The sequence below is a fragment of the Rousettus aegyptiacus genome, unplaced genomic scaffold, assembly GCF_014176215.1.
Source record: "Rousettus aegyptiacus isolate mRouAeg1 unplaced genomic scaffold, mRouAeg1.p scaffold_m13_p_9, whole genome shotgun sequence".
Lineage (NCBI taxonomy): Eukaryota > Metazoa > Chordata > Mammalia > Chiroptera > Pteropodidae > Rousettus > Rousettus aegyptiacus.
This window is the reverse complement of record NW_023416312.1, coordinates 85046624-85069317: the sequence shown is the minus strand read 5'-3', so window position 1 is coordinate 85069317 and position 22694 is coordinate 85046624. Positions and strand designations below refer to the sequence as shown.

The window sequence follows — 22694 nt, the reverse complement described above, 5'->3', positions numbered from 1 at the left end:
TCCTAATCTTCTGATACTGGGCTCCAAAAGAGGCAAGTGGGGTAGAGAATGATAAGACGGGAACTTTTGGTTAGCTGCCAATGTATGATACCTAGCCATAATCCTTTCCGAGCAGCGATGAAAATAAGTGACAAGATGAGATCAGCTCTTCTATGCCCAAGACAATTTCACCTTTTGGAAGTAGGAATATGAAACTAAGTCTCATTTCTCTGCAGGGGACAGGCAGCCCAATCTGGTTGCCTTACGAACTTTTAGTAGCCCCCAGTGACCTGCTATGTGGTGTCTCGGTTTCTTCCTGATGTTGAAGCCCCTTTGAATTCTAGCCACACGCACAACTCCTTCCTATGCATCCAACCTTATTTCCCACAATTCTTCAACCCCATTCTAAGATTCTCCGATGTGCCCTGTACATTCTCTTACAGCTTTTGTTCATTTCATTTTTTCCTAACTGGATGTCCCCCCTCTATCTGACTACTTAAATCCAAACCCTTCTTCAAAATATAACTGACATCCACCTCTTTCATCAAGTGTTCCCTAAGGACTCCACGCCTTGGAATTTCTTCAGATAACCCCAAGTTTAAATTTATTCATATTCCTCCCTGTGGAATACATTCTTTTTGCATTCTGCACAGCTATAGGCACAGAATAGAGTTACACACTGGGTACCCTTCTAAAACTTGTTTAGGTGGTTAAGTTACAAACATAATTTTGTAGTAGGTGTGTTTGTAAAGAAAGATGTGCTCATGTTCTAGACTGGCAAGGCAAACAGTGACGGTAGAGGCCATAGCAGGTCATGCACCATGGGCTGGTAAAGGTAGCCTCTACTACTGTGTTTCATGGCTGATCCTGGAAAGTTATTTGTAAAACGACTTTGAAATCATTGAAGCATTTAATGTGAGTGAGAGTGAGTGTGTATGTGAGAAAGAGATTGAGATTGAGAGACAGACAGGGAGGAGGAATGGGAGGTACATGGAGCTTGGTTATTTAATGTAATGCAATGTATATCTCTGCCCTCTCCCTTTTTCCCACCACACACCTTCCTTTTATCTAATCTTGCTCTAGTCCACCTCTTCAGGAAGCAGGCCAGGCATACTAAATGTGATCTATCACAACTGATTCTTAAATTCATGGCCAAGCCTTAAATGTCAACTCGATGGACTTGCAATTTCTGTGTCTGTCTTTGCCCCACCATTGTCTGTTTCTTCTCCCAAATTAGGTAAATCCCACAGCCCAGTGTACCCACGCCCTACTGAAGATGATCTACTGCTCCCACTGCCAGGGTCTAGTGACTGTGAAGCCATGTTACAACTACTGCTCTAACATCATGCGAGGCTGTTTGGCCAACCAAGGAGATCTTGATTTTGAGTGGAACAATTTCATAGGTGAGCAAGTGATTAATCTGTTGGTGTTACTGGAAATAACTCAGCTCCTGACCACAAAGAATATTGTCATCTATGAAGTTTCTGTTCATTATTTAATGTTTGCCAGAGTTCTAACTGTATTTAAAGTTCATACCATTCTACAAATTAATGTTCTCTTGAACTAATGGTGGCATTTCTGAAGACATTAGACACAGTGAATACCAAGTTTAATAACAAGAAAGTGACTTTTTGACATTTTCTCCTTAAAGGTCAGTTTTAGTTATGTATCATAGGCTTGTATCCATGTAAATGCTGGCATACAGTTATTACTGCACTGTGAAAGTGGCTTTTAAAATGTTATATCTGTTATACTGCAACCAAATCTTCTGTAAACCGTCTGGGTACTCATTGGAAATTTGCATCAGGTGAAATCTGATTGTGGAAATTTAGGGGTTCTGTTTCTATAATGAACTGCTCTGGGGGAAATGGAAAAACTTTTGCCCTGATAATTTTAGAGGTAAATATTCTTACATATATTTAAAACCTATAAAACCATTACTGGAACTAGGCATCAATATTAAGTAAAGTGGCCAGTTTCTGAGAGGGTTAATTATGATTTGTGGGGAAAGACAAATTAAGAATAATTTAAATGTCCAGTCATCAACTTCCTTGATGCCTACTTAATACATATGTTCTGAAACAACAGTGTTGAACCTCCTAATGCTGAGTGCTAGTGGGGCCAAGCACACATACTAATACCTCACAAAAACAAACTCAGATTTGATCATCCCAGTCATATTTGCATAATTCGAGAATTTGTACATCTTTATAAGGACCTGTTTTCACATCATGGGAACACGTATGCGACTTGCTGGCTTTCGGGGGCGGGGAGATTGGTGTTAGGGAATGCATTTTAGTCTGCATGAGAGCTAATTGCCATATTAACTCTTTTTGAAAGTGCATCAATAAATTGGCTCCAACAGATTCTTGAGAACACTGACACAGGAAAAAAAGAGATGTGAATATTAAGCATTTCAGCACAATTGTAGCCTAAATAGCTCAAAGCTAGAAGACCTGAAAAAATCTTCTACACACAGAAAAGCAGAATCCCATGAAAGGGAAGGCATAAGATCAGCAAAGACACACACACAAATGGCACATCATGCCCAGAATGAACCCATGGGAGAGATTGTTACTTTAGAATATTTCCCATGAAAATAAAAGCCCATGACATTTGTAGATATAAAGTTGATGTTTTTCTTTCTCTTTTTTAAAATCACACCCTCGCCCCAACACACAAATGTCAAGTTTACAATTCACTTTTCTTTTTAAAAAAGTTGCTTAGCCTTTCACTTTCTCCTGTAACATCTAACACACTAGTCTCTGGGTGTAAAGGAGTGGAATTGGCCACATCATACAAAAAATGTATTGTGACAGTGATCTAGTTTTCCTTACTTTTCTACATATGCATCAGTAATAAGGGACAGAGGGATCTTGACCCTTGCACTATTCTATTATTCTAATGTTCTGGCTGAAACTATAACTTATCCTGTATTAAAATACAAATTCTTCTATATATTTTTCCAAGAGTTTGCAGGTCCGTAGCAAATGAAAACCATACTCTATTAACCAGGTACCCTAAAACAAGAAGGACTTAAGTTGTTGGTGGTCTTGTTGGTGTTTTAAATAGCAGATCTTTCAAGAAACAAAATTAAACACTAGTGGAAATTGATAGGATCTTAAAATCAATTTTCCTCAGTTATTTTTAAATAACTTTTTTTGGAAGGTGAAGTGTATAATTGTATCTAAACTTCATTTTTAATGGGTATTTTATTTTTTTATTTTTAATAAACTGATATAAAAGGCCAGGAATAATAAATATTGTTAATCTCCAGTGCTTTTTCATGAAATTTCAAAAGGGTTTAATTAATTTACTCTGGTTGCAGAATTCAGTCCCAATTTACATGCCTCTGCTATAAGTTCTTTTTTATTCTTTGCAAGGAATTTTTCTTTCCCCTTTAAATGATTGCAGTTAATGATCAAGGGCTTTCTCCCCTACTTCTTTAAAGCAAATCTTGGGGTTAAGTGGGGAAACTGCCAGTTGAATCATGGAGCTTACGATGGGGGTTTCTGATTGTTAGCCACACAGTACAAAAAGAATCATTTTACCTAGTGAGAAAGGGGCACTTTGTTGTTTGGGAGTGGGGAGCAACTCAATGCCAGTATCCTGAGCACTGAAATCCTCCAGTTGGACTAGACCCTTCAAAGAAACTAAGGATTTTCCCCAACCTGCCTTCTAGCTGCCATGCCCTCCCTTTCCTCTCTTTAACTGCATCTATTACAGTATTGTCAGCCTTTATCAAGATAGATCCAAATATTTGAAACACCTTGGACTTGGTTTTGTAAAAAAAAAAAAAAAGGCTGGTAATAATGAAACTTTCAGTCTGAAAAATGAACCAAATACTGCCCCATACATACCTCCACCACCAAAAATGTCAGTTTCTGGAGAGTCTATAAATTATGCGTAGGTGCTCCTGTTCCTTATCACATACTGTGGTAGTATTAACATTGTTCGACTCCTAGCCAACTTTATTGTCACATGTTGCTGCCAATGGGAATTTAGTATTGGTGTATTGGGATTGCTGGTGGGGCACCAGCCAGTTCCTGGCAGGAGGCAGACAGTCAAAATCCTGTAAACAAGAAACCTGCAACCTAGATCAGCCAGAGGAAAACCAAAACTTCACACCAACCATCTTTGGATTTCACTTGATGCTTCTAATCAGGGCTGGCTGCTGCAAGGAAGAGTCCAGTTGATAGCCAATCATGACGTCCCCTAGGGGTTAAGGGTAGCTTCAGATCCTGGGCTGCAGGCCATAGGCCGAATGTGTCCTCATTCACATTCTTCAGCTGTGCAACACACAACGCCATGGCACCACCCCCAACAAAAGCCAGGCTTCACTTTCTATTCCCAGGCCCTTGTGTATGGCCAGCCAGCTCAGAGTTTACAAAGACGCCAAAGAGCCAGAAGAATTGGGGTTTATGTTTCCTTTCACTCTTTCACAAACACATTAGTGATCTGGCCTTTCCTCACCACTAGGGGAATAAGTAGTTATAAAATGTGCTGTTTTCTCTTGTTTAAATTCTGCATTTTGGATGTTTATTATCTGTCTATTCATAATATTTTTATTTGGAGTAAAGGCTGACTTCTCAGCAATGAAGGAATGTCCTTTCTGTACATGACAGCTCTGCTGCTTTGACAGTGACGAACACATTTAAATTGTGCTCCACTTGTTTACAAAAGTCTCCTTTTGCTAGCACATCAAAAGCATTTTTTTTCTCTCTTCAAATACAATGGTATATTCATGCTGGCAGCCTTTACTTAGAGGTTGGAAGCGTCACTTTATTGGTGCATACCACAATGCAATCTGAAACTTCATTTGTTATTACTTTTTAAAAAATTGCATTTCATGGAAATCTATTTGTGGTTTGTGACACTGGAATTGTAGTTTAGAGAAATGACCCTGTGCTTTAAAATGCTATGTTGCATTTGTTCTAGGTCGAACATGAAAGGTTGATGACCAAATTTGGTTTCATTGATATGCTGATGCCGAAACTCCTTTTCACTAGAAAGCTTAGGTAGAAAGAAATTCAGCTGTGGTCTGCAGTGTTCTTTGAGAAAGGACACACAATATTCTGAAAACTAGTTCTTCTAGCAGCCTTGGACTTCCCAAAGTGTTGTGGACAATGTGAACCTAACCTTTTCCTGCCATGCTTTAAGCACTGGAGTGTAAAGGGTAGAAAACATGATTACATTTACAATTTCTTCTAATATTGTCCAATATGTATCAGGCAAAAATAGTAAATCTCATAATTGCAACAGATATGCCTGGAAAGGAAACGTTAAGAGATTCAGTGTGTGCTAGAAATTTCTAGACTCTGCCAACATAAAAGTGATCTGCAGAGTAATCAGTGAAGACATGCTATTGAGTACATGGTTTGTATATACTATGTTGTGTTGTATTTTCACTTAAATAAAAAGAGGTACATCTTTTGCTTTAAAATAAATCAAGGCCCTTCTATTTGAAATGATAATTATTCCAAAAATCACATTTTTCAAAATGTCATTATTTGAAGTCATTAAAATTCATAAGAATACTTTTATTTGTATTTTCTAACTGTGAAAGATCTAGAAGAATTTCATTTAAAAAATTAAATAAAGAATTGGTATGCTAGGATTTTAACTGATGTATATTTTGACTCTTCTAAATGGAACCTGAAATGAAAAGATCCTAGGGAGTCTGAAGGAATTGGCATGTTATTCTGCCTCCAGCCTTGGGTTTGTGAGCTGGGAGCTAGCTTAGTCTTAACAGTGACAGCCACAGACACACAAAGGAATAACCAGTATAATAGAAAATTCCTGATTGGATTTCCTTGCTGTGGAATGAAGCATTCATCTGGCCTCTTCACACTTTAAAGAGCTAGTGATACACAGTGACTTAATATAGTTTGGTTTAATAGAAATAGATATAAAAGCATGAATTGATTATGATGTGTGCTTTCCCCTCTACACCCACAGGAAACAAAGACAGTAAAATAATCAGACTGATTACCCAAGGCTGAACTAATGATTTACTTTTTATGCTGTGTTCTTTTCCAAACCTCATGTTAGATGCTATGCTGATGGTGGTAGAGAGGCTAGAGGGCCCTTTCAACATTGAATCGGTCATGGACCCCATCGATGTGAAGATTTCTGATGCTATTATGAACATGCAGGACAATAGCGTGCAAGTATCTCAGAAGGTAAACTACTGGGAAGGAGAGCTGGAGACCCCATCCAGCTTGTGTTATGACTTCTCTAATATGATCACGCTTGCTCCAATCAATGCAGGTTTTCCAGGGATGTGGACCACCCAAACCCTTGCCAGCTGAACGAATTTCCCGGTCCATCTCCGAAAGTGCCTTCAGTGCTCGCTTCAGACCAGATCACCTAGAGGAACGCCCAACCACAGCAGCTGGCACTAGTTTGGACCGACTGGTGAGCAGTTTGGCAGGAATGGCCATGTTTAATAACAAAATACTGAAAACATTTGCTCAAAATGCATTTTTAACATACAAGTGTATCTTTCAGGTGAACTATTTCTAGCAAATTGCATATGAGGGTCAGTAAATCTGCCTCTCTCACTTTCTAGCTCAGAACGTTCATATGTAGTCTAGGAAATGTGATGCAATGTCTTATCTCACAACCTCCCTGTTGTTTCACCATGTATTTACTAAGCATCTACTATGAGTCTACCATTGTGCTAGTTACCGGGCAGCTCAAAGGAATAAGATGGGTCTTTGTTCTCATAAAGCCCCAACAGAGAGGGAAGTGCAAACATTCGAGCTTACTAACTAAGGTGATATATAGTAAATGGTAGGGGAGGAGAAGGGTGAGAAATGTAAGCAAACTGCTTTATCCATAGCAACATACATGCTCCAAATACAATAGTAGGAGAGAACATACAGGAGGGCAAGGGGCACAAGTTTCACAGAGTGGACAATACATAAGCTTGATCCTGACTATAAAAAGCTTGCAAGAAGAGACTGTGTCTTATTTGTATCTACAGGGCACAGAACCTGGTGGGCCTCAGATGTCAGTTATAATGGAGAGGTAGAGTGAACTGTGTACCCAGGCAACTCCTTTAGAACATTTCAACTCTTAATTCATTTGAGCGATTTTGTACTTCTAAGTATAAATTTGATCTTAATTTTCCTCTGGTGACTAAAGTTAAAAATGAATTCCATATCACTCTGGAGATACTTCGGAATAATCAAAACGTAAGGTAGTTTTGTGCTATTTTCTAGAGGTCTCTATGTTTTACTTCTTAATTAGGTTACTGATGTCAAGGAGAAATTGAAACAGGCCAAGAAGTTCTGGTCTTCTCTTCCTAGCAATGTTTGCAATGATGAGAGGATGGCTGCAGGAAATGGTAATGAGGATGACTGCTGGAATGGAAAAGGCAAAAGCAGGTTAGCCTCTGTTGCATGGATTTGTAATCTCTCCCTTCCTAGATGCCTGGGTAACCTTCAGAGAGGGTTTTCTCAGTTGTCAAATCTAGAGAGGTATCATGAAGCAATTCACAGTAGGTATCAACAGCATGGAAGGCTTCTAGACATTCTTAGGAATGGTCTTTGCCATAGAAGTATTGGGAAAGCACCTAGCTAATTGTACTGGGACAATAGTTTGTAATAGTAGTCATATTCTGGTATTATGGCTCCAACCAAGGATCAAGCCATTTCAGCAGTGTCACTTGAAAAATATTTAATACCCATGGTTCTTTTCCCAGTGGGCTGGCCTTATAAAGCACCATATCTCAAAAGCCCCAACAGAGAGGGAAGTGCATCATTGTCTTATTTGATGATGTCCTGTGTTCCTCCCATACACACTCAATAAGTTAAATAAATACCCACTCTATCTCAACACTTTACTCTGACCCACCAACCTCTGCAAAAGGGTAGCTTTCAAAAGGTCGTGGGCAAATTGGAGAAACAATATGTACCCAGGAAAAGGAGAAATTCGTGTTCATTAGAAATGGAAGAATGTCCAGTTAATTGCACTCAATGGAAATACCAAAATCAAGGTAGAAATCTTTGAACTTCTGTAACTTTTGATTTTGACCGATCATCTCAATGGGGTCATTTCTTATTTCAGGTACTTGTTTGCAGTGACAGGAAATGGATTAGCCAACCAGGTCAGTAATCCGGAGGTTCAGGTTGACACCAGCAAACCTGATATCTTGATCCTTCGTCAAATCATGGCTCTTCGGATTATGACCAGTAAAATGAAGAATGCTTACAATGGGAATGATGTGGACTTCTTTGATATCAGTAAGCATTTGTGGTTCTAAGGTACAAATTGTTCTTGTATGCCTTGTGATGAGAACAAAAGGAATGAAATCTCTATTTTGTTTTTTTTAATAGATGATGAAAGCAGTGGAGAAGGAAGTGGAAGTGGATGTGAATATCAGCGGTGCCCTTCGGAGCTTGAGTATAATGCAACTGACCACTCTGGGAAGAGTGGCGATAAAGCCAGCTACGCTGATACCTGTGTTAGGGCACAGCCCTACCTCCTCGCTGTTTTCTGCATCTTATTCCTGGTTATGCAGAGAGAGTGGAGATAATTCTCAATCTTAGAGAAAAAAATGCTCATCATCAAAAAAGTTAAAAGGCACCGGTTATCACTTTTACACCATCTTAGTGACTTTTCTTTTCAAATGAATGGACAACGATGTACAGTTTTTACTGTGTGGCCACTGGTTTGGGAAATGCTGACCTTTTTATTTCCATTCAGTTTTGCAGGAAAAGGGGACTTGTATGTTAAGTCAGTTTCTGGTTCCCCAGAATCATGGTAAATGTGGCTAGCAGTGTAGGTACAGAACTGTAGTTAGTTGTGCATTTGTGATTTTATCACACTTGTTTGTTTGTTTGTTTTTGTTGTTGTTGTTCGTTTTTGTTTGTGGGTTTTTTCTTCAATTATGATCTCACCTTGTTTCTTAAAAGAAAACCAGGGTCCTTTCTTGGCATGTAACATGTACGTATTTCTGAGATATTAAATAGCTGTACAGAAGCAGGTTTTATTTATCATGTTATCTTATTAAAAGAAAAAGCCCAACAAGCAGTAAAATTTCCATTTATTCCTGTTGTTTTAGTTGCCTTTTCTTGAGAGAAGAGGAGATGATTCTGTTTTTTATTATTAAATTAGGCCAGGATGTGAGGGCATAAGGAGGCTTATAAGCCACTTGTCAGGTGTATTCAAGCATCAATACAAAAAGAATGTTATATTTCATTTATAGCTAGTGACTGGAAGAGACTGCAGACTGCTCATTTGGTTGAGCTGAATTGCATAAATTGCATGAAGATCACATGTAGGTCTATTTCTTGAGCCTGCTTATAGTGTAACCCATTTAGAAGACTCTTGATACATTTTCCCTAGCAAGATATAAGGCCATTCAGGATATCCCAGTTATCACATGTTTACACTTAGTTTAGAGGTGAGTTTTTGTTCATTTGTGTGTTTTTTTTTTATCCAGGTAAGTTAGCAAGCCACTGTGTGCTGGTCTTCATGCCCACACTTGACGCTCCTTAAATTGGTATCCCAATGACAGAAATAAGTGACCAACTATCTCATTTGGTCCCCTGTGTTAAAGTGTTACAGATTTCAAATCCAGCCATACAGAGGGAGCTGTCTGGGGGCTAGGTAAAATTGAGGTAAGTACAGCCTGGGCTCAGGGAATAGCATTGACACCTGAGCAAAATTTTTAATCTGTGCATTTGTATTTGAATTTGCTTCAGGGTTCCAGTTTTTTTAAGAGATTCTACGGTGTCTTATTTGAGTCTGTTTCTTTCTCAGCCCCCTCTCATCAGAGAGGCAAAGGACTTGCAGTGGTTTAGAGCTGTATGCTACCCTATAAGCCAAGAAGCCCACTTGGTGGAGATCTGGGTATCTATATTTTCTTCCATATGTTAGTTTTTTTTTGGTGGAGGGGGTTTGGGGGGAAGAGTGGAAGTAGGTAGAGCTGTGAAGAGTACATCTTAGTGGTGACCCTTAGCCAGGTGGGTGAACTGGCAAAGGCCTTATTTGTTGTCTCAGGCCAAAGACTAACTGCCTTGGCCCCTTAGGAACCCTTTCCTTGTGTCCTTACCAAATGACAGCTTGTAAAACTATAAGAATGTAACAAATCATTTTAAAAAAGAGTTTCCAAAAATCTTCAGAAAGAAAATTCTGCAAGTCTCTTTCTACTTTAGACAGCCATTAAGCTCCCAATGAATTCTACAGACATTAAAATCCACAGAGAAGATGTTTGTGTTATTGTTCAATCTTCAGTTATAAGAGTAATTCTCTATTTTTATATTGAAACATAATTACTTGATAGCTCAGGGTCTACAATTCATTCAACTTTTAACACCAAATTCTGCAGAATGATCAAAATGGCATATCAGGGGCTGTTGTAAACAGAGGCTTAAGTTTATTAGAAGTAGCCAGTTATTTATTAAAGCATGATGTTAATAAAATGGGCATATTCTGGCTGGTGTGTATAAGTGTTTTTTTTTTGTTTGTTTGTATGTTTGTTTTTAAGAAAAATCACAGGAGACATAAAATTGAAAATGCACTCCACTTATTTATGAGGAAAAATGGATTGTAAATAGCTAAGCTACTTGTGAGAACTTGGAAAATATGCTGATACTTAGTAACTACCTCAGTTGTGAGGAATTTTCTTTTTTACTTAGACTGCTATTACTTTTACTTGGTAGAAATGAAACTTGTCTCCAAAATGTGGCTCGAAGAGTTATCCCCATAGACCTTGTTGATTGTTTTTAATTTAAAACGTTGAACTCTGCCCAGCTGTTTCTTTCAGTCAGGTTCTCCAAACCAATAACATTTTCCGAATTAAATATTCTTGAATGTTCTTCTGGACTCTTACTGCTTTGTTTTCTTTCTTTGCGTTTTTTTCCCCTGTTACTCTTTTATTATTTAAATTGTCTCTTGCTTTTGAACTTGAACTTTGAAATAAACAAATCTTAGATTTTTCCATTCAGGTCTGACTGGATAACTCTTGGCCTCTAACCAGCTGGCAGGCTCCTCATCCCCCCTAAGAAAAGAATAAAGGCAAGTTGAATATTTTAAAACTTTTAAGAGTTCACAGTATGAGGTAGAATAAAAGCTGTTAGGAGAATGGCTTTTTCAAAGTCTCAGTTAATAGCATAGGAAGCGTTTATGTTTTACAAAGTCATTTTTAAATTATTTTTCTTTCAAACACTTCACCCACTCCCTACCTTAAGAAAAAAACATTTTATGACTCTTAGATTTATATTTTATTTCAAAAAATACTAATTAGCACCTATTATTTTGATAAAAGAAAAAGTACGAAGAATTGACTTGCATTTTTTAACTTTAGTTCCAATTAGAAATTTATTTAACAGTTTACATGAAGTAAAATTTATCATTTGTGATTACAGAACCAAAATAAAAATAGATGTAGATAGTTGGTGCTGCAGTTAGATTTTAAGTAGGTAATATATTGCCAGGATTTAAAAACCAAAGCATATATAAATATATAAAGATATTAAGTGAAAGTTTCCTTCCCAATCCTGCCCATTTACCCGTATACCCTAGATAAACTTATTAGTGTGTATGTGTATAAAATCTTCTGAAGTTTCTTTATACATATACAAGCAAATACAATTAGAGATTTTTCTTTTCTTTTTGTTTATGAAATGCAGCACAGTATGCCCTATAATGTCTTTTTTTTAGGTTAACTTAAAATGTATTGAGAGGAGGGTTCCCTAAAGATACAAATTCCTATTCTAAATGCATGACTTCTTAGTAGTACCACATTTTGGATTTTTACTGGATTTTGGCCAAGATTAAGTCATTTTTCAGGAAACATTGACTTGAAACAGGAGCAATTTTGGCATTATAGCCATATAATCGCAGAGTGCATAATCAGAATGTTTTCTGTTCACGTTAAGGTTAATTTTTAGTAATTGTTTTCATATCTTTACCAGTGAGGAAGACATTGACGAAAGCAATTGGGAAGGGCCTCTTAGAACACAGCTTATTTTAATACTACTGTTAATGTTTCAAATGGTTCAAAGGAAATGTTATGCCTTGGACTTTACTCATTCTATTAGAATAAAGTACTTTTAATGTTTTCTCAGTTCCAAATTCCTTGAAGCAGCATCAACTACCACACAGGATAAAGATGAAAGTGGTAGTAGGAAAATGTGTAACTAGATCGTCTTGGTTACTGTATGAATTATCTATCCAATGGTAAAGGAATCATTAGAATATGTAAATAATTGTCCAAGTTCATTTTTTATGTAAGGTTGAATTCTTATCAATATTTGAAGAGACTTCTAAGTTCAGCATTAATCAGTAAAACCTACAGAAATCAGTTTCTCACCATGAATGTCCATGTGTGGAATTAAATGCACATTTTACTCTGCTTTGGACATGTCTTAAAGACTTTAGGAATTCTGAAAAAAAGAAATCACAGGATTGTTGGAAAGAAAAAGGTTTTCATGCATCAATTCTACCTGGTAAAAGTTGGTGGTGTAGTTAAAGAATGAAGATAAAGCATGTGAGTGATGACCCAAAATGCTTTTCTAAAGGGTTTTATGGTCTATTTCTCTGGGCTTTTGGGAAGTTTTGAAACAACTTCCTTGCTACTTTGTGTTCTTGTGTTTCTTACATGACAGATAACCTGCTGTTCTTGGGGGCTTACTGTTAAGGGCAGTTGGTACCAGGTTGGTCACAAATAATTGTGGTCAGTGGGTGGCTTTCTGAACACACGTTAGAATCTCAGATCTCTTTTCACTGCATTTGCCTTTAAATGTTTTCAATGCTCTTGCTCTCACTTTTGAAATACAATGAAACACTTTTCAATTTCAGTTCTGAATACTTTGCAACAAGCTTTAGCAGTAGCTATAAGCAGTTATTTGGACATATTTACTGTAAAAAGAAAAGCGACGATCTACTGTTTATTCTTCATAATCTCAACTGAGCGATGAGGTGGGAAGACAGATCTGTGTGCTAGGCACCAAGGCCAGGCCAAGTCAATTATCTCACACATTCCTGCAGAGTAGAAATTGCTTAATTTTGCAGACGTATGAAAAGACTCAAAGAAGTTAAGGTAACTTGTCCAAGGGTGACAGATTAGAAATGTAAGAAGCAGATTTGGGATGTGGTTCCATAGTGTAGCATTTAGCGCATCTGCTTTATACTCAGAAGGTCCAGGGTTCATGCTGCAGTGGAGTCACAGTCCATGGTGTATGGCCATGCCACCCTGAACAAGCCTGATGTCTGATCTCAAAAGCGAAGCAGAGTCAGGCCTGGTTAGTACTTGGATGGGAGACCACCTAAGAAGACAAGGTGCTGTAGGTATAAATAATAATAATTTTAAACAAGCAGATTTGAAACAGAAGTTGGCCTGCCACCAGGGCCTATTTATTTCAAGTGCTACTTTTCCTTCAATTACCCTTCCTTCCTTATTCCAAACAGTTTAAATCATCAGGAATGCATCAGTTTGTCAGGCTTACCGCATGTCAGCTAGTTTGGCCCTGTACAATGGCCAGATTAAGGGTCACAGCAGACAATGCTTGACTTGGCAGACCTGAGTACAGGGGAAGAGTCAAGGATCACCTGGAGATAAATCTCGATGAAACATGTTTTCTAACCTCACATAGTGGTTCATTTGCTCAGTGTATTTTAATGCAAGAAGAGCTCAGATGAGTGTGCATGGGGATCATGTGACCTCTATGTGCTAGTTCTGGAAGAACCTACATTAAGACAAGTAATCCTGTTCTTCCTCTCTAGACAGCCTCCTAAGACCCTGTGTGAAAGGGTTCTAGGGGTGTCCTAGAAACTGTTGTTGAGAAGTGTCAATTTACCGAACAATTAAGTAAGCACAATCTGTTGAGAAAAATACCATGGTTTACAATATGGCAAATTCATTTTTGCTTAATTAGCTGTAGATTTGTGAGGAGGTAAATAAATCTTGGGATAAATGGGGCTCAGTGAATGTAATCTGGGCTTCTTAACCCATTTCCTATTTGCCCCGAGAATACTTGCCAGTGGCACTTGCAGCTACAGTGTTTACCCAAGATAACGCTCAGATTACAGTCCTAATCTCACCCCCACAGTTTGCCATCCATCTCCCATGCTTTTCAGAGAATTACATCAAGACAAGACTGATGCAGTTGGGACAGCTCATTTGAACAGAAAACATAAATGATATGAAGAAAAGGATTGCAGAGGGGAACAAATGTAGCCAGATTCTGTGGTGAACTTAGAGCATTGAAGTGGTATGACGAAGGAGGTGACAGTGTTATCAACATTCCGCAATGATACTATGAAGTAGACAACAGAAATGGAAAGAAGACTAAGAAGCCATGTGTCATTGTGGATCACAATGAGAATATGGGAACAGTGGACTTGACTGATCAAATGCTCACTTCTTATCCAACTGAGTACAAAGGAATGAGTTTTGGTGCAGGAAATTCTTTCACTACCTTCTAAACATTTCAGTGCCGAACTCCTACATTCTGTTCAAGAAAGACAATTCTGAGCACGATCAGCCACATAAACTTCAGACTGACATTGAAAGAATGCTGGAAAAGCATCACAAGTCAGGGCAGCAACATCTTTGAGGTTGTCTGTGCTCTGATGTTGTTAAACCTCTTTGTCTGGAAGACACTTCCCCAAGAGCATACCACTAACATCAGAGAAACAGATTCCAACTGGTTGCTGCAAAGTTTGCTGCTCACACAACAAAGATGGGGAGACGATCTGGAGAGAAATGTTTTGCTTTGTGTTCTGTGCTTTGAAACTTACCTCATAAAAATTCTTCAATACTAATCATATATATTTCTGTTACATTAGGATTAGAGAAAAGTTCAGTTTATAAATAATTCCAGAACAGTTTTTATATTTTCGTGTTGAAAATCAGTCAGATTTGCTTCCGCCTCAAAGAATGTGTTTATGTAAAGTTAAATTAATGCTGGAAGCAAGCTGTACTTTTTTTTCTAAACAGAAAATGGGTTGAAGAGCCCTGGACAATATTTCATCTTAAAAGTTACACCTGGGTCAGTGATTAGACACAGAAACCAGATAAGAGGCACTGCTGTAGATGGGGAGTATAACAATAGTTTTCTCTTGCTGGACTTATCTTAGTACTCATTAGAAAAGACAACATCAAATTTAAAAACCCGTGATTTAGGGAGAAGAGATTTTGACATTTTCTACCCAGGAAGGGGACCTGGAAGCTTTTGTTGGTTGTTTCCCAAACACATGTCCCAATATGCTCATCAGGCAGTATATGCTGAAAATAAATGGAAAAGTTTTGATCTAGAGGTACTCAAGACTCTAGTGTTTGGCCATAACCTTGATACAAGGTTCAGAAAGAAACTTCTAAGGATCAGCAAGGGCTGAAGTCTCTTTCTCCAAATGAAATGCAAATGATGCCTAGGCATCACTGCAAAGAAAACCTGAGCGGCAACGTAATTCAAACATATGGAATTGAGACTGTGGAAAGGATGAATTTTTAGAACCAAAGTCAAACTCTTCCCCTTTAGAATGAGCAAATGATCCAATTTGAACAAAGAAGTTCTACCTTACTCAAAGAGTAGTGACTTAAATAATTCGTTGAACCGAAGAAGCTATAGACTGATGGTAACCAACTTAGTGAACAAAATCCCAAATAGTGGATCGGAGTAGTATGGAGGAGTGAAGCAGCATCTGAGGTGGCTGCTAGAGGTGGGCATTATTCTTCTTCAACCTGCCCCTTTGGCCATTCGCCCACACACGTCAGAGCTGTATGGAACATTGTGTGCCCCACATTGAATAATTTGTCTACTAAATTCCACTTTTTTTGAAAACTAATTTAAGGCCAACAAGAGAATTTGAAGGTCCTTATCACATTTAAACATACTACAAATATGAAGTACCTAGAGAGGCCAGCCCTTGGTTAGCAGAGATCTCCAATGGCAGTCACTCTGGCTCTGGGTATGTGGTCCTCAAAAATCACATGGTCTTTGAGGCAGTAATATGATTTATGACATGGCTGACCTTGGTCTCTGCATGGATGAACAAAGAGGGAGGAAGTCCATAACTCTATCTGGGGGGAGACAAGGCTCGCCCAGGAAACATGCCAGTGACTACATAAGCTCTTAGCTGTTGTACAGGTCAAGAGAGAGTCATGTCCACTGCAACACTCAGAGTGACTTCCAGGAGGAAGCAGGACTCTAGCTGGGTTTGCCTCGTGGGCAGGACCCATCATTGTTTTTTTTGTATTCCTTGGGTGCTACAGGTTGCCTCACACACTCAGTAAAAGTACTGGCTGATTTGGGATTGCAGAATTAAGGGCAGGTAGGTGGGATGAAATGTGGTCTGGGGATTGTAGTGGGATCGGTGTGGGTAGTGAATAGGCAGAAAGGAAATGTGTATAAAAAGCAGAGGTGATGGATTTGCTAGTATAGAACTAGATAAGGATAGGATCAGAGTATCAAGCCCTCAAAAGCCAGGCGAGACAAATTTAAAATTCAAGTGGGCATGATCTAATGCATATTCTTGAATAGGACTTGACATGATGTCCAGGGTATAGAAAGAAGATGAACTAAGTAGAAGCATGCAGCAAGGATTGTATAGGGTTGCCCTTGGCTTTGAAATTGTCCATTGTACTGTGCAAACTGTAGGGGTTCAGCTCCCTTTACAACTTACACACTAGCAGCCTCCAAATGATCTTAATTTAGAGGTCTCCAGTGAATACAACCATTTTCACACACAAGGGGTACTTTTGGGATATCCAGGCTCAGAATACAGTCAGACACATTAAAAGCAGTCTTTCCAGCCTCCCACCCCATCATACCCTTGAATTCTGACCAGTCACATTCTTCAAACCTTTGACTGCAGTCATCTTGCCACATTGACAGGTTAGGCTCTAGTGTTCCTAAAATGGAGCCCCAGCTCTGTCCATCATATCCCAGACTCCAGAAAAGGCCAGGCAAGTGGATAGTCAGTGAAGTAGGCCCACTAGGGGTCTCAATGAGCTACCTGAGCATGATCACACAACAAGGGAAGCTTGAGGAAGGATACAGGTATAGGGATGCTTACAGACCAGTGTTAGAGGTAAAAGGTGGTTCTGAGTACTCCCTTTGTATGTTTTTCCTATAATTTTCTGGCCCACACCGCATGCATGAAAAGAGAGTTTTCACCAAATCTCTAACATGTTGAGAGGACAAGAGTCCGTCAAAGACTATGGTATTAGTTAAGATGTTTTCAGCCGAAGTAAGGAAAAATTCAACTCAAAATTATTTAAACAATAAAGGATTTATCATCTCGTATAACAAGAAAGCATGACGTAGGGAAACTCCAGGGATAGTTATTCTCAAATGTTATTATCAAGGATCAAGATTTTTTTTGTTTTTCAACTTTGCCAACTTCAGCATGTTGGATAGCTTCCTCACAGTTGAAAGATGGCTGTAAAACTTCAATAAAGCTGAAAAAAAAGATGGTGTAACAATACATCTTCATGCACCACTTCCTGTTGGTAAAAATAAGATTATTTTTTCCTTCAAATCTCTTTTGAAGAGCTAAGGAATCTTTCCTAGAAGGTACTCAGTTCACATGCCCTAAACTAACAAAGATTCATGCCTTGGTCTGAGGCTAGTCCTATCTGAAAGACATAGCTTCAGAGAGGAGGATGGACACTGGACAAATTAGGGGATGACTGACAAGAAGAAAGGGAGAATGGCTATTGGGTAGGCAAACAACTGGGTTGGCTACATCTTTGTACTACCAGAGGGTAACACTAGTAGGGGTATGGGGCACTTTGCTACATCTAGGATGGAGAAGTAGAGCACTATATCAGTGCATTAGCCATCAGCAACTTCGGCAGGGATAGGAAACTTCACTGAGTTTCAGGGATTCCAGAATATAAAGCTACACAGAGATCAGTCCATCACCTTCTAAGCATATACCAGCTCAACTCAATTCCATGATTCCTTAAAATTAGTCCAGTTCAATCTTGAACCCTTGATAGTCGATCGTCCTCTAAAATAGTCCTGCCAAGTGGTTGCCTAACCACTGCTTGAATAGCTCCAGTGACAGGGATCTCACTACTTAGGATGGTTTTCTATCTCTAGGCAGCTCTAAATATTAGGAAGAGTTCTCTGCCAACTCCCAAGTGCACCCATGCACTGTTTTCTCAGTTATTAGGTGGCATAGCCTTTGAAGTTGCTGTCAGTGTTTCCACTGGAAAAGGAAATTTTCAGATGTTTCTAACTAAAATTTCCTTGAGGATTCATATGTGTTACCAAGAGATACTTAAAAAATAAACAACCCAATAACTCTGGGAAATTCTGACTTGTCAGTGTTAAGATCTTTAAATATTTTTCACAATTCAAACCCATTTTTGGTTTGAAAGTTTTCAATTTTAGCAAAAAATCAGACCATAATATAACCTAATAACTAACATTTTGGGAGAAAATGTTTTAAGGAAATGCCTTGTGGTATTAGTTTTGAAAGTAGTCATTGTATGTGGGTCCCACATAGCTCTTTCTCCAGTTAGATTGGAGAAGCCTAGCTGAATTCCTGGTTGTCTCTATGGGAGAGTAGGATAGTATATTTGGTACATTCACATGAATTCAGATGAATGGGGAATACTAATGATTCCCACCTTAGCAAAGGCAGTTCAGATGCTTGGTAGCATTGACTGTGCTGCAGTGGGTAGTCTGGAGCAGCATCCCAGAAAGGACCTAGGATAGAGATCAAGGCAACATTTGCTCCTGGTGACTTTATTCTTCTCTAACTACATGGAGTACCACTGCCTGACCAGACCAAAGAGAGTTGTCCAGGTTCACAGAATCAAAGATAGTAATCGGTTGTTTTCAAATCTCAGTATGACACTGTGGAAAGATCTTTTTTTTATTACCAGCTGAGAAGAGTGCTCATAAGTATGTCTGCATTGTCAGAGTATTTCTGCATTGTTGGAGACATGATCTTATTTTTTATTTCAAGGTTGATTCCATGTATAATGTCACCCCTTCTTTTCATCGCTTTTCTGATTCATCTTCCCTTCCTCCACCACCAACTCTGAAGCCACTATCCTTGCAGCAGCCCCACTCCCCGCTCAATCTCCCTCCTTCGGGTTTGAACACCCCATGTTTGGGCATGGGCTTTGGATTTGGTTTTGGCTTTGTAGCAATATGGTTAATGCAGATTTATACTTCTCTAATGGTTGCCAAGAGCTCAACATAGCCTATGGAATCACCTTCAGAAAATTGCTCCCACTTCCCAATAGTCACACTTGGCTTTTCTTCTCCTTTAACAGACTTATCCTCATTTTTCAAATGGTATCTGTTTAGGTTGTTCCCTCAAGAGGTTAGCTACCGCTCCTGCAGCTCAGTGGGGAATGCTTTCTTAGCTTGCAGCATACTTGGAGTCACTGCCACTTGGGGCATATCTCCTGCTTCTGATGATGAACATAATTTTTGCAAATACCTAGAAGTTAGTAAAAGTTATATCTGAAGCACTGGCCGAAGGGTTCTGTCATCAATCAGATCCCTTTCCATGCAATGTAGGTGCCAAGATGCCAAGTTCTCATGTGTTTCCCTCAGCCTCAAAGTGAGTAATTTTGCTCAGAAATGCTATGTGACCATGAAAGGAGAGGGATTTCTCATATGGCTCAGAAATGAGTTCTGAAGGTAGGTTGTGTGAACAGTGCTTCAAGTCACATGAGTGTGATAATGTAGCTGGAGCTAGTTGATGGCCTCCTAAGGAGCCTGACTACTTGGAAGGAGCCAGTACTCTTTGAAAATGCAAATCCTGCTCCTTTGTTGAAAGTCATCAATGATGTGATTTATGAACACATAGTGGCTGATGCAAGGCTGCATCAGGAAATCCTATCGGGTTGGTAGTAAGCTACATTAGTTCTTATCCAGCTTCATTCAAGGTTGGGCTCTGTCATCATGTCACCCATGACACACTTCTTCAGCAGTCACCATTGGCATGCTTAGACCATTTAGAGTCACAATCCGTGTGATCTCCTACTGACAACTTCTAAAATTCTGGGAAAAAATTAGAAAAGCCAGGTTTATTCTAGGCCCCCTTGACCTCTTCCTATCACCCACCCTGCAAGATCCAGACGCTTACTATGTGCTTTCCCTCCTGGGACATCTGCGTTTTTTTGACAGGGAGCAAAGTTTTCAGCCAAAGCAATGACATTGTCATTTAGGGATTTGAGGCAAGAGTGGAGAGGAAGGGCAGGGCACGGAAGGTGGCTTCCAAGTTTCCCGAATCTCTCATTAGCTCTGAAAAACACTAGCTGCTGAACTGTTTCACATCCTCAAGAGAATGTGACACCAAAATGGTCTCCAGAACCTTGTCATGACTGGCCAAAGGGAAGATGGTTTCCATTTAGTTTATACTTTTGGCTGTTCCCCTGAGGGAAGACATGGCTCATTCTATTCACTACTTTAATAACAAGCAGGAGCCTGTCTGGTGACATGGCAAGACTTTTCGGTGGCTACGTGGATAGCAGATAAGCTGAGTGAGCACTTGGGGTTGAGGGCACCGTGAGTGGTTGCCAGCCAGACCACCGTGGCCCAGGCAAGCTGATTATACAGGCAGAGCCCTGCTCTGTGGAGAGCTGGGCTGGTGGGGAGTCGGAGACTGGTTCAGCATTCGACCTAATTTGAGGCCTAAGTAAAAATGTGTGTTTGGTAGTGGAGACACTCATATTGAAAACAGGTGGTGTTTGGGCTTTTGCCGACTCTAAAATGGATTGTGTGATGCCCACAATGCATTTCTGGCTCCAAAGTCTCAGCCTGCTGTAGGTTTGGATTTCCACTAAGGACAAGGCCTGTTTGAACCTCTGTTCTGAAGGGTCTCCTTTAAGAGCACCAAGGATATAGCATTGTCCAGTTGCAGGAAAAGAAGTGGTGAAGAACAGGAAAAGAAATGGGGGCTACTATATGAGCAGCAGGAAGCTCAAGTTCTGTCTTGTCAGTCAGTTCGTATCAGAGCCCTGAGCTTGCTGGGGGCAAGTTATTCAGCAGCTTCAAAAATTATTTTGAGCCCCAACTATATGCCAGGCATTGTGTAGGCATGTGAGAGTGATAAAGCTGGGTCTTACATGCTATTGGAAGACTTAAGATGTATTGAAAATGATAACAGTAGAAGGTAACACAACTGCCAACCAAATGATACTGAGTAAGGTTTTTCACACTTTTTTTTAGAAACTCGCTATAGTGCAATGGGGGTCTTTTACAAATATAATCAATTCATTTGCGCATTCCTTGATGCATTTATTCGTTCATTTTTAAAAACTCTTCTCCCACAGAGAGATTTCAACCAGATAAGAATGTGTTTTTTTTTAAGTGAAAGAGGTTATTATTTAAATTATGCATTTCCTTTCTTTTCTCTCTATAGACCCTATTCTCATCTTTACCCTGTAGTGTGTTTATTTTCAAGTGTAGTATAGAGTAAGTCAGGAAGTGATCTGTCCAAGTGTTGCTACTTATAAACAGAAAGTTTATTTCATTTGTATGCCAAATAAGCCACAATACCCTCGGCTAGCCTAAGTGACCTACTTTTTTATCTTACCATTTTTTAAAAGAAACAATACTCACTACTGTATTTTGGTTACAACAGGTCAACGTAGAGCTTAATTGGAGTTTTCGTATGTGCTGGTTCTATAGGTGTGGGAGTAGGGCTCAGAAAGGTTGAAAGGAAGGAGTGGCGGGACTTCTACCACCAACTACCCACTCTGGAAACCTCATTTGGATCAGAAGGACTGTTATATTTAGGTAATGCTTGGGTGTTTGAATATGATATCTAAAGTTTCTACCTACCCTAAATTTCAGTGATTTGAAGACAACTCAATAGATTACATTAGTTCTGCCCAGTTGGGGATGAGTGACCAAGGCCTTAAGAGTAACTCTTATTGAGGTACAAACTTCCAGTTATAAAATACATAAGCCACGGGGATGTAGTGTTCAGCACAGAAAATATGTCAGTAGTCAATAATATCGTAACTGCATGGTGACATATGGTTACTAGGCTTAACATGGTGATCACATTGTAAGGCATATAAATATCAAATTACTATTTTGTATACCTGAAAGTAATATAATATTGTATAATGTGTATACCTGAAACTAATATAATATTGTGTGCCAACTATACTTCAATTAAAGTTTTTTTAAAAGAGTAGCCCTATTGTTAGCCTCATTTTTTATTATGATCAATTTAAAAGGCTTTAGATACAATGAAGAAAATAAATTTACCATGAGATTTTCCAATGTTTGGCCACGTTTGGCTATCTCTTGGGAAGAATGAACTTACTGGCAAAATTACCTATAAGATTTTACATGGTTATTGGTCTCAAATGCTTACTAGAATGCGATGAATGCAGAATCATTGATTGTAGAAATTCTGATGAATTTCCAGGTGGGTATCTTCTGGGCAACCAGCAGTGAGCTAAGTAAGTCTCTGAATTCAGTTCCAAAACTGTAGTTCAATCCTAGCACTTTGATTCATGTAAAAATATGGGGTGCACTTGGTGTGGCTTTCCAGGTCCTATCAAAATGCCCTGCAGCCTGTTGACCTCTCTGCAGTCTGTGGTTCTGAGCTTGAAGTTGTACAGTATAGCTGTTTAGCCAAAGAGGATTTGAGATTGGAGACCATTTAGTTTATGACTATTTGAGGGTCTTAAATGTGCGTAAGACTGAATGGTCTTTTTTAATGTTATTGCTTAAAATTCCATTTTGTTCTGGCTGAGGACTCATGCTCTTATT

General features: G+C 39.0%; 1 protein-coding gene across 1 annotated transcript in view; it reads left to right on the top strand.

Annotated features, from left to right (window-relative positions):
- GPC4 (glypican 4) overlaps nt 1-10807 on the top strand; it is a 102373-nt gene extending 91566 nt beyond the window's left edge. Inside the window, exons 4-9 of the mRNA XM_016133534.2 lie at nt 1217-1382; nt 6031-6161; nt 6250-6396; nt 7234-7370; nt 8053-8228; nt 8322-10807. Coding sequence (XP_015989020.2) covers nt 1217-1382; nt 6031-6161; nt 6250-6396; nt 7234-7370; nt 8053-8228; nt 8322-8521 — 957 coding nt within the window. The 3' untranslated portion in view covers nt 8522-10807. The remainder of the gene's footprint in view (nt 1-1216; nt 1383-6030; nt 6162-6249; nt 6397-7233; nt 7371-8052; nt 8229-8321) is intronic.
- Nucleotides 10808-22694: the final 11887 nt, after the last annotated feature.